Here is a 12,402-nt window from a genome sequence, read left to right as displayed (position 1 = left end):
TTTTTTTTTTTTTTTTTGGAGCTATATTTATCATACGTGTAGTTTGTTGCAAGTTTGGGGAAGCTAACACGACTCCGTCAGCTCAGTTGGCCATTCATGTCCCTTTGCTAAAAACCCATTAAGTTTGTTGGTAATACAATCAATAATATTATTTAGTTTACTGTTATACAATTAGCATAATAAGACAGTGATAATCAATTTTTTTTTTCTTTTACAAATACTGATATATGATTGATTTTCACTGCCACGTTATCAAATAACATTACTCTTGAATAATTGAAAGTTGTCTTCTTTCTCTTTAAATTTCATAACTTTAATATTTGGTGATATTCCATCTATATTATAGTAAAGCATTCAAAGTTCAAACCACTAATCACCATTGGGCCGCTCATAAAAGATCCAACCCATGAGCCCATTTCGGCCCAGTATGAGCTAGCTCTTCTACACACACTAGTGCATGGCTGGTGAAGCTCTTCTGGGCGCCAGGTGGATCTCACACTCACCAACTGTTTGTTCCCATGCCAAAGCCGAAGACGGAGCTCATCTCTAGAGCCTAAACGTAGCACGTGAACCCACATGTAAAACATCAATGACGCCCATCCCAAGCATAAAAACTTCCAAACTCTGTTATGAACAGTACCAAACACTAATGTCCATTTTCCTCCCTTGCATAGTCTAGAAAGCATGTATTTTTTATTTTTATTTATTTTTTAATTTTAGTTACCTACTTTTCTAAAACACTTACATTTGACTTAGTATTTTAATTATTCGCTTTCAATTCTCCGTTGAAAATATTATTTATTTATTTATTTTTTCTAATCTCAAAGAAAAAAAAAGAATTAGTGTAATGATCTAGGAAAAAACGTGAGTCACATTTATACTATCACCTCAAAAAAATTAGTCGATTTAGAACTTCCCTAAAATCACTTATAAATGCTACTTTCACTTAATAAGTGAGCAATTTGAGACTTAACACTCAAAACTTTTTTTTATAAATTATTCATTTTAAATGGGTTGTTCATCTTCTCAATATATGACCAAGGTGTTACAAACTCCCTCTTGAACCATTGACACCTTCGTTATATCCACGTCATGCTGTGCTGACAGTACCACATGACATTAGTAAGTGGCTTTGATTCCATTCGTAATGAACACATTTGTGTTATCACCTCAAAATAATTAGTCAAGTTGAAACTTCTCTTTTTGGTTTATGTTTGTTTTTACTTAAAATCCTTGATTCTCTCTTCCTTTCAGATCAAGAATGGCAAGGATCCTCATTCATTGTAACCCTTTTTCCCAATCAATTATAAAGTTCAGTTTCATCTAAATAAGTAAGCAACATGAGACTTAGCATTTATGACTATCTTTTATAAATCATCCACTCTATATACTCTATTCATCTTTCCAATATAAAACTAAAATGTTACAATCAAATTGATTTTTTTTTTTATTAATATAAATTATGCATCGTTAAGTTACAATGTTCAGAAATCCTTAGCTACTATTTTTGCTACAAATTTACTAAAAATAACCTCTTTTTTTTTTTTTTTTTTTTTTTTAAATTTTTATTATTTATTTTTTATGTAACTTCTTTTAACTACCCCAGCCTCAGCGCTCTTATAAAATGGACAATAGGCACTCTTCGACCCTTCAAGCACACCTCCATACCAGTTTCTCTAGCAACCTCCCAGCATTTCACCAATGGCTTCTTTCCGCCATTATATATCTTCTCATCTTTCTTTCTTTCTCTTCCCTTGCTTATGTCTCCCAATCCCAATCCCAAACCCAAATCACTTTCAAGCCGAACAAGCTCGTTCTACCGGTGCACAAAGACAGCGCCACAGCTCTTCACGTGGCAGACATCCAAAACTTCGTCTCGCCGGCTCCCTTTCTTGTAGACTTAAACGGGCAATTCATGTGGTCAAATTGCAAGCAACAACACGTCTCATCAACCTTCCACGCCCCTTTTTGCCACTCCACCCAATGCTCTAGAGCCAACACCCACCTCTGCCACAACAACAACACATGTGGGCTCATGGCGGTCAACCCGGTCACCCACCAGACCGCCATGGCCCAGCTCGCTCAAGACGTCTTCTCCATCCGCTCAACCCAAGGCTCAATTGCTACGGTGCCTCGCTTCCTCTTCGCTTGTGCTTCTCCTCTCCTACTCCAAAAAGGGCTCCCAAAAAACACTCAAGGGGTGGTCGGTCTAGCCCATGCACCAATTTCCCTACCATCTCAACTCTCTTCCCACTTCGGATTTCAACCCACATTTGCCCTCTGCCTTTCTTCATCCCCACGTAAAAACGGAGCTATTTTCTTTGGAGATTTACCCTATGCACAAAATCTAAGCTTTACCCCATTAAGCATAACCCGAAAAGCAGAGTATTTCATACAAGTGACGTCAATAAAAGTCAACAACAAGCATGTTCCACTTACAACTACCACGTCTCTTTCATCAATTATCAGTACAACGGCTCCTTACACAGTTCTTGAGCGCTCGATCTTCAAAACCGTCGCCCAACTTTTCGCCGCCGAGCTCTCTGTCTCCGGGATATCTCAGCTGAAATCTCCGGTGGCACCCTTTGGGGTATGTTATGACTCGAGCAAAATTGCAAGCTCAATGGTTGGACATGCTATCCCTAACGTTGACCTTGTGTTGCACTCAACAAATGTTGTGTGGAGGTTTTTTGGTGCAAACTTGATGGTCAAGGCACGTGAGGGTGTGACATGTTTAGGGTTTGTGGATGGAGGGCTGAACCCGAGAGCTTCGATTGTGACGGGCGTATCAGTTGGAGGATAATCTTCTGCAGTTTGATCTGGGTAGGTCAAGGCTAGGCTTTAGCTCTTCCCTGCTGTTTCACCGGACCAATTGTGCCAACTTCAACTTTACCGCAAACCTTAATCAGAGTAATTAAGATACATGTTTTAATTTTGTTTTGTATGTGATTGTTGTGTTTTGTACTTGTACAATGTTAATAAAAAAAATAAAATAAGAGTAATGCTACACCTAATTTCACTTTTTTACACCCAATTTTTCACCATTTTAGGTGACTTTTATAACCATTATTGAATTTGAGATGAATCTTTATTAAATTTTAATCTCACGATGGTTTTAAAAGCTACTTAAGGGTGTGTAGAAATTGTTGTGGAAATCGGTGGGAGTTAGTATAGCGTCACTAAGGTAAAAATCGTTGTCTTTGTAATTTTTGAGCTTTGTCTAATTACTAAGTTCGATTAAGATTTTACAGTTCTTTTAATTCATGGTGATTTAAATCTATGTACATTGGTGTCTGCAATTAACTGCCATTTAACTAATCATAGCTGCATTTAACTAATTTATGTGTTTAAATCTTCTTACATTTTTTTCTGTGACTTCTTACTCTCATCCCAAAAGAGAATTAAGATCCCTTGCAATACGCAATACCTAAAATCTTGACTGTTAAATTAACATAAACGGTGAAGAATCTACTATATCATTGAATTTTATGAAAACCTAAAAACAATGTTTAAAAAATATTTAAATTATGATCATGATGCCCGAGTTTTGTGCCCTCTCAATTTCCCATCTTGAAGCAGTTTTTGTACGACCTAACCGGCAATGGGTTACCTTTGGAGACTGGGGAAACTCTGATGCTTCAATTAGCACTCTTATGTGGAGTCAAAATATAACATGAGCTAATGACCTAAGGGTTATTGAGAAGGATTTTCGTCCCCTTATACCAAATGCATTGTGTCCCTTTTATAGGATTTTCAGTAGTTGATATATACCTTGTAGAAATCTATGTCGTAGGGGAGATTGAATATTGATTGACTATTGGAGTCCCTGATCTCTTCTCTGGGGATTTGTATCCCTCATTTAAGGAGATGACTGAGTGGGATCCATGAGGAGATTTATTCCCAAACCCAAAATTGGGAGTGTGATAAAAGGGAGGAGGTTAAAGCCTTGAGGTGCTCTTAACTGGTCGGAAATGACTGTTGGGGCTATTTGGAGGGCATCAGGTTAGAAGTCATCATGAACAAGGTTACAAGAACAACCTTATTCCTAGCATGTCATGAGATGATATCAAGGGCATTGGAGGCAATTAAAAAGCTGAAAATGGTGGAAGGAGTTGGCATTGATTTTTAAGAGAGGAGGAAGGTCGGTGATATTCTTGATCCAGCCAACAATGCTCAAACCCTCAAGTTTTAGAGTGTGTAAAGGCTAAGGAGAGAGCTGCCAAAGAACCTTAATTAGAAAAATGGCAGAGAAGAAAAATGTGCTGATCGATAAGTTTCAGCTGCAGAATTGCAAAGAGGGCAAAATAAATTCTGGGCACTTGCCAATGGGATCGATGAAGGGAGATTAGATGGGGGTAAGGATTGAAGCAGCTTGAAGGCAGAGAATGGGGAGAAGTTCCACTTTTTTCTAGAGTAGACATGTAATCAAAATGACTGCCTGTTGGGTGTGATTATGGAGATAAATGGTTTTGGATGTTCTAGGAATGGAATCCTCTTTGTTTCAAATGAAATTAATAATATATATTTTATGTTTAGAATTTAAAGTTAAGTTAGTCTAACGATGTATATGATGCATGTCAATGTTGGCTTGTCTTTTAAAAAAATTTAAATGATGTGCTATCATGTACAACACTAAATGCATAAACTTTAAATCATGACCATAAAATGGATGCCATCTATTCCATTTGAAATAGAGAAAATTCTATTGTCGTGTGAAATGTGAGAGCACTTGAACCATTATGACTAGGCCAATAGAGATAGATGGCATGGATGGAGTGAATTGAAACATTTATGAAAATTTTAGGTTTTAAATAATTGAAAAGTCATAATTTAATTTGTTACCAAGCCTATACTCTAAGAAAATGATATAGTATCCTCTTTTTATTTTTTATTTCCAAATTGCATATTGTTTTACATAAACTACATTCTCCTTTATTGTTACTTAGTCCATGTAAACATCTTGCACTTTTTTCTTTTTTTCTTTTTAATTTATTTTTCTATATATAGGAAAACGATAGAGAGACATTAACTAAGAACTTATTTGGGATTTCATTTGAAAAATAGAGCTTTTAAGTCAAAAAGAGCATTTAGGCAAAATTTTCATTTTTAAGCTTTTGCCAAAAGTGCGTTTTGACCATTTTTAGGCTTTTCAGACACTTAAAAGCGCTTTTAATTTTTTTTACCAAATGAATAATTTTTTCTCAAACGAACTTTTTGAATGTTAAAAACACTTTTAAATCCCTCAAATACAATCCCAAACAGGCCTTAAAGAGTAGATGGGTACTAAAGTGAGTACAAGAATGTCAAAAGAGAAATTTATTTAATTAAAGGAAAAAAAAAAAGAAAAAAAAAAAGGAAAATAACACTCATGTCTTCTTTCCCTTCTCATTTCTTCCTTCTTCTTTTTTGAGGTAACTTCACAGAAGACTTCTGAATTTACATTCGATTTGACAAATTTCTAAACTTTAAAATCTCTCAATTTAGACCCCTAAACTTTTAATTGCTCTCAATTTGAACCCCTTCAATCAAATTTAACCTTTAGAAATACCAAAAAAGACTAAAATATCCATAATTTTCGTTTTTTTTTTTTAATAAAAAATCGTTTCAGAATTAACGGTAAAGTTGAAATTTTATAAAAAAGGCAAGGGTATAAACGTCATCTAAGGTTTAAAATCTGATGGAGTGGTCTAAATTGATTGCAATTGAAAGTTTAAGGAACTAAATTGAGAGATTTTAAAGTTTGAAGAATATATCAAAGGGTTAAATATTAAATTAGTCCATGGGGTGTCATTACTTTATTTTTTCTTCCTTAGGGTTTCATTTTTATCACAGGAGGTCCCTGTGGTTTCGATAATAGACCAAGGTAGTCCTCCGTCAGTTGACCGTTAGTTGACTTAACGAAATTCCACGTGAACCAATCAAATGTCAACACGTGGCACCTACTTATTTTTTTAAAAAAAAATTAAAACAAAAGTGTTTTCTAAAAAAAAAATAAAAAAAAATTGGGGGTGGCTCTTGGCCATTTGGGGGTGGCCGAAACCACCCCCAGTACCCACTGGGAGCCACCCCCATGGAGCCTTGGCCACCCCCAGTGGGTACTGGGGGTGGTTTCGGCCACGCCCCAATTTTTTTTCTTTTTTTTTTTAGAAAATACTTTTTTTAATTAAAAAAAATTAAGTAAGTGCCACATGTCAACATTTTGATTGGTCTACGTGAAATTCCGTTAAGTCAACTAACGGTCAACTGACGAAGAACTAATTTGGTCTATTATCGTGATAAAAATAAAAACCTAAGGAGAAAAAATAAAGTAATGAAACTTCAAGAACTAATTTAGTATTTAACCATTTATTAAATCGAATAAAAGTTCAGAAGTCTTTAATAAAGTTACCCGTTCTTTTTATTTTTGTTGAGTGAAATACCAATTATATCAGCTAAAACTAGACTTAAAAAAAAAAAAAAAAAACAAACAAAAAAACAAAACAAAAATATTGACCAAAGATTTTGTCTCCCAATTGCCATTTGACCAGGGCATTAAATATGAGAGACACAACCGAGCTAAAGAAGAGGAAGGGTGAAAATGATGAGGTGGCAGCAGTAATTGGTCCCTGCAGGCAGCAGTAACTATTGAGTAGGCTGGACCGCTGTCCGTTTAGCCTTTTGCTTAGGGTGGTCCAAAACTTGTTGGGCTCAAAAAAAAAAAAAAAACCATTTTCATTATTGCCTATCATTGTCCTACACACACTCGTTAGTTTAATCACCATAAATTCATACACCATTATTGAATCCCTTTTACCGTAAAAATTATTATTGATATATCTTATATATAGTGTCGGCTTAAAATATCTAAATATGAAAACGAGAATTTATTGACTCTAAATATGTAATCATTCATTTTCTTTTGATGCATTCAAAGATTTGGCTTATATACTCTTCTCTTCTGATGTATTATCTCTTATTAAAAAATTTTAAAAATAAATTAATTTTAAGGATTCAATTTTAATTGTTGATTAAATTACATTATACATATTGTTATTCTGAATCCTGTATTCAAATTCACGTTTATAAAAAATGATTTTTTAATGAAAGTTAGTAATAATTAAGGTCCACAACCTTGAATTCTTCAACGTATATAAATTCTTGAAATGATCATTTGTTTACTCTTTTATTTTCACATTCATGAAAGTTCAACATGCATAACTTTCTTTAGGGTGTGAACACATTAATTTCAATTTAATTGTTAGCATAACATGACAAGTTTGTCTCCAATGTGGTCCAACTTCATGAAGTTGCCACCTAGAGTTGTGGCATCATTATCAAAATTAGATTTCTTTTTAATCTTTGTATTTTTATTTTTGTATCTAATGGAGGAAGGGGTGGTATATTTGTTCTTATTTATATTAAAGAAGAAAAACAAAAAACAAAAAACAAAAAAGCAACCCAACGCCACCGAGCTAGTTAAAGCCTACGTACGAGTATGCATGTAGACTACATATGCATGGTTTCATTTTGTCTCTGCGACTGAAAGCATCGCATGCATGCTTATGCGTGCAAAAAAAAAAAAAAAAAAAAAAAAAGAAAAGGAAAAAGAAAATAGCCCCTAAGCTACCAGCCTACAAGCCTTTACCCTAATCCAATAATTCCAACCACCCCGCCGTCTTTAATTACTGATATTCATTATTTACCATCATTTCTCTTTCCTTCTCCAACTTTTATTACAAAATTATCACCTTAATAATCCATCTTTGCTTTAAAAGCTGCTTTTACAGTTTCATCCGGAAAAAAAAAAAAAAAAGTTTTCAAATATATATATATATATATTTAGGAACTCTAGAAAACCCAGCTTAGTATATTTATCCTTGTCAAGTAAATTTTGAACTCGTACAAAGCATTCTCCAAGAGAGATTTATGGACCTATGGTGAAGGAAACTCACTGAAAAGCTCTCCCTTCTTCTTCAGCTCCTTCTCTTCTTCAATTCAGTCTCGGCTTTATTGTTGCTTTCTTTCATATATTTAGTCAGTTTCTTTAATTTCAAGCTGTCGGCCATGAAGAAGAATTACTCCATTTGGACATTTGAAACGTTTCTTCGATTTGTGTTTGTGGGCTTCTTTGTTTTGTGTAAAGGGCAGCAGGAGGAAGACCCTTCAGTAGCTGCAATGAAGAAAGAAGAGCAAGAAGCTCTGTATTCTGCTATTCAAGGCTTTGTGGGCGACTCCTGGAATGGCTCCGATCTCTATCCAGACCCTTGTGGGTGGACCCCAATACAGGTGCTTATTAAACTCCTAGTTAACAAATTAATTATAAACATTTTTTTTTCCCTTCCTTTTTAGTTGTTGATTTTGTTTTCACTTATTCATGAGGAATAAATTCAACTCCCTAAAATATATCCTTCTATAATGAGCTAGTAATTAGTATATATATGCTGCTACTACTGAAATTTTTTTACTTTTATGGGATAATTGGTCCAACCACCTGAATTTTTACTCCATTTAGCAAAATTCCTGTTTCATTTTTAGTACTCGGTATATTTGAAATGATTACCACCGTTTATATATATATATATATATGTTCTATTTTTGTGGTTCGAACAATTCTATTTATGAAACTTCGTTTTTGACCACCTTGTATAGGGAGTGTCATGTGATCTTTACGATGGATTTTGGTATGTCACTGCACTAAGCATCGGACTGGTTTACGACAACTCTCTCCCGTGTACCGGAAGAGCAGAATTCACACCTCACATATTCATGCTTAAGCACCTAAGAGCACTCTCATTCTTCAATTGCTTCTTTTCACCCCACCAAAACCCAGTAAGAATCCCCACCTCAAACTGGGAAAACTTCACAAACAGCTTAGAATCCTTAGAGTTTCGATCAAACCCAGGTCTCATTGGAACAATTCCAAACACCATTGGCTACCTTAAAAACCTCCAATCTTTAGTGATGCTGGAAAATGGATTGACAGGTGATCTGCCACCAGAAATAGGCAATTTAGTAAAACTGAGGCGGCTAGTTCTTGCCGGAAACGGGTTTGCGGGTCGGATTCCAGAAACTTTGGGAGACTTGATCGAGCTCTTTATACTTGATTTAAGCAGGAATAAGCTATCTGGGTCATTGCCTCTGTTTTTTGGAAACTTGTCTTCACTTCTGAAGCTTGATTTGAGTAACAATATGTTGAAAGGAGAGCTGCCAATTGAGATAGGAAGCCTAAGGAATCTCACACTCTTGGATCTTGGGAGCAACAAATTTTCTGGTGGTCTGGCTCGGTCAATTGTAGAAATGATTTCCTTGAAAGCGATGGTGATTTCCAACAACCCAATAGGAGGTGATCTCAATGGAATCCAGTGGGAAAAACTTGAGGAGTTGGAATTTTTGGATCTTTCTAATATGGGTTTGACAGGGAAGATCCCGGAGTCCATGACTGAGTTGAAAAGGCTGAGATTTTTGGGGCTTAACAACAACAATCTATCGGGAAAGTTGTCTCCAAGGCTGGCATCTTTGCCTTGTATTACTTCTCTTTACGTTTATGGAAACAATTTGACAGGGGAACTTGAATTCTCAGAATGGTTTTATAGGAAAATGGGAAAGCGTTTTGGAGCCTGGGACAATCCGAATATGTGTCACCAGGCAAAATTAACGTCGGGAAAAGGGAATTTTCTGTATGGGGTAAAACCATGTAAGCAAGAAACTAGTATTTCTGATGGTTTTCCAAATGCCAAGATGAGTGAGGGAAATTGGAATCAGAATTCCCCTTTGGTGGCGTCTTTGGGAGGCTCAAGCTGTGGGTTTGATGGGCTCTGGTGGGGGCTTTTATTGTACACGGGATTGTTTTCTATGCTTCTCGATCTGATATAAGATTAATTGTCTACTGTCTTGAGTAAGAAAAAAGGTTCTTTAAATGTCAATTGTAGTCCCAAAGATCAAAAGATGCAACAGCTCCTTGTAAATATGGATGCCTTTATGTGTCAATAGCTCACTAATACTAAAAAACATTTATATTAGACCAGCTGAATCAGGCAGTCAGGCCACACATCAAAATTGAATATATTTCAATAATGTAAGATATCGTTACCACCACTAAAACAGAATGAAATGAAAAGAATACACTAAAACCTACAAGCCAAAACCTAGTTTACTCCCTGAATCTTTTTTGCATCCTTCTGTATCAATGGCTGAATAGCCACTTGAAGAGCCAGTGTAAACCCCACTCTGCTAATGCCAACAAATTGTCCCTGCCTTCCGTAAGGGTTGCTCTCACTGAAACCCTTTTTTCTTCCCTATGTCTGCACTTTGAGGCACAACTATGTATGTTCACGTTCACCTTTGGTGGGTTCGAAAAGCAGAAAGAACCAGCAACAGCCTATCCAAATCCAAAATACAAGCATTATATTGGATATTACATATTATACCACAACCTAATGATATCCATCAATTTGGCAAATGACTTTCGCCAAGGAAAAAGGTTTGTACCTGCAAATCAAGGCGGTGAACGTCTGAGATTCCTTTCATAGAGTGAGAGTTATATGCTAATATGTAGGATCTGTATGCTTCTTTAGCCGACCCATTCAAGAAATAGTTATTGGCTACCAACTTTTCCTGCAATTATCAAAATAGTCCAATTTAAATCCTGCAGTTTAATATAGAAAAGATATTGATCATATAATGTAGAAGCAGAAAAGTACCAGGTGAGACTGCACATTAGCCAGCTTCTTTTGATCAAATTCATACTCTTTAACAGGGACTTTTGCTGCCTGAAAGTGGATACGACATCTTAATTTGAATGTTGAACAAGCAACCACTACTTTTGCCACCACCATACCAGCCACGGGAGGTGTCTCTAGCCACCCTATTGGTATTTATTTTTTGTTTTTTAAAGTTTTTTAATTATTTTAATATTTTTAGTTTTTTTTTTATATATATATATATTTTTAATTTCTAAATAGTTTTTTTTGTTATTATTATTATTATTATTAATTTTTTTTTTAAAAAAAAAAAACTAATTTTTTCCTTTCCAAAATTGTACCGTTTTTATCCAAACGGTGTAGTTTTGGATAACCGCAGCTATGCGGTAATTTTCGCTACCACATAGAAGCCGGATTCGACATGTGATATCTAACGTGGTATGGCATTTAACATATACCAATCTAATATAAGCCAGTTTTACCCGTTTTGGTAAAATTCGCACCTTATGAGTTTTACTAAAAATGTGATTTCTCAAGTTTTAGATATCGAATTTGAGTAAGCTTGGTGGAGTTGGAAAGTTAATTCAAATATCTACAAAGTCGTGTCTTTATGAGTTTTGGCTAATTCCGATGTCTATTAGGTCAAAATAAGCAGTAAATGAAAGATTGGAAAACTGGACGGAAATAAAGGTAAGAATCCAAGAAGAAAAGACTTGATTGTTATATTGGGGACATTAATGAATATTTTATTCCAGCAAAGTAAATAACCTAGCAATAAAATATATTTTATTTAATTTAAATAATGAAATAGGCTTAGGAAAGACTTGATTGTTATATTGTTATCTTTTACTATTCTATAAATTTTTATAATAGGCTTAGGTTTACTTTTACTTTAAGTTTGCTTATTGTTATAAATACAGCATACCTAATATGTAAGAGACAGAGATTATGTATTTTGATTAATCTATTAATATGAAACACTCTATGAGTGATTTTCTATCACTTTTACCTTGATTTCTTGTTAGAATCTTGGTTTAAAAATAACTATAATTCTATTGTTGTTTACTATTGTGAACCCAATACACCACCCTTGCATCACAATGAATGTGGCAATCTCTCATAGCATGCTAATGTGGCATCCACTCATGTTTGAACGAAACCATTTTTAAATTGATCATAACTTTTGCTATAGTATCAAAATCGTGTATGTGATCCCAATAAAAAAAACTCTCCTTGGCACGAATGTCATAGACACCTAGCTACACTCAATGCAAGTTGTTTTTGGATCCAAAACCCGCCATTTTCTCCTCCAAAACTCTATTTTAAGTTATTTATGGTGGAAAAAGAGATGTGGGAATTGCAGAAAAATAAAAGTAGAACATAAACAGAAGGGTGAATCTGAATGTGACTATCTCTTAGATAAGTATTGTCTCCTACTTGTATTAAAAGTTTTGCAAAAATGAATCAAAGCAATCTTATCCTTATGATACAAAACTATCCGCTATAATGTACAGATTGAAACTCTAAACACTATCCAGAATCGAAAAATATTGTAACATCCATTAATAGAGAACAAGAGAGAGAAAATAAACATGTCAAATAATAAACTGCTGGAAAAAATTATATATTTAATTCCATATAATCACAGAAGCCGTTTATAAATACCAGTTACAAATTATTTTAAAATCTAACATTGAAACAGTAGTTATAACTTGATAAAACA

The 12,402-nt window shown here is 34.7% G+C and overlaps 1 protein-coding gene, 1 long non-coding RNA gene and 1 pseudogene across 2 annotated transcripts; 2 read left to right on the top strand and 1 right to left on the bottom strand.

The window, feature by feature from the left end:
* The first annotated feature begins 1,624 nt into the window (after nt 1-1,624).
* LOC132168963 (gamma conglutin 1-like) lies at nt 1,625-2,918 on the top strand (annotated as a pseudogene).
* A 4,936-nt stretch (nt 2,919-7,854) lies between these two features.
* On the top strand, nt 7,855-9,902 carry LOC132168660 (piriformospora indica-insensitive protein 2-like). Its single transcript, XM_059579661.1, has 2 exons — nt 7,855-8,265; nt 8,629-9,902. Exons 1-2 carry the CDS (start codon nt 8,044-8,046, stop codon nt 9,850-9,852), a joined length of 1,446 nt encoding a protein of 481 aa, XP_059435644.1. The 5' UTR covers nt 7,855-8,043; the 3' UTR covers nt 9,853-9,902.
* Nucleotides 9,903-10,205: 303 nt separating this feature from the next.
* LOC132168665 (uncharacterized) lies at nt 10,206-10,755 on the bottom strand. The gene is made up of 3 exons (XR_009438908.1): nt 10,680-10,755; nt 10,468-10,593; nt 10,206-10,357 (listed from the first exon to the last, which is right to left on the bottom strand). It is a non-coding gene; the product is annotated as an uncharacterized LOC132168665 (long non-coding RNA).
* Nucleotides 10,756-12,402: the final 1,647 nt, after the last annotated feature.

The sequence above is a fragment of the Corylus avellana genome, chromosome ca2 (genome assembly GCF_901000735.1).
Source record: "Corylus avellana chromosome ca2, CavTom2PMs-1.0".
In the NCBI taxonomy this organism is placed as follows: Eukaryota; Viridiplantae; Streptophyta; class Magnoliopsida; order Fagales; family Betulaceae; genus Corylus; species Corylus avellana.
This window is presented reverse-complemented; position numbering and strand designations above follow the sequence as displayed.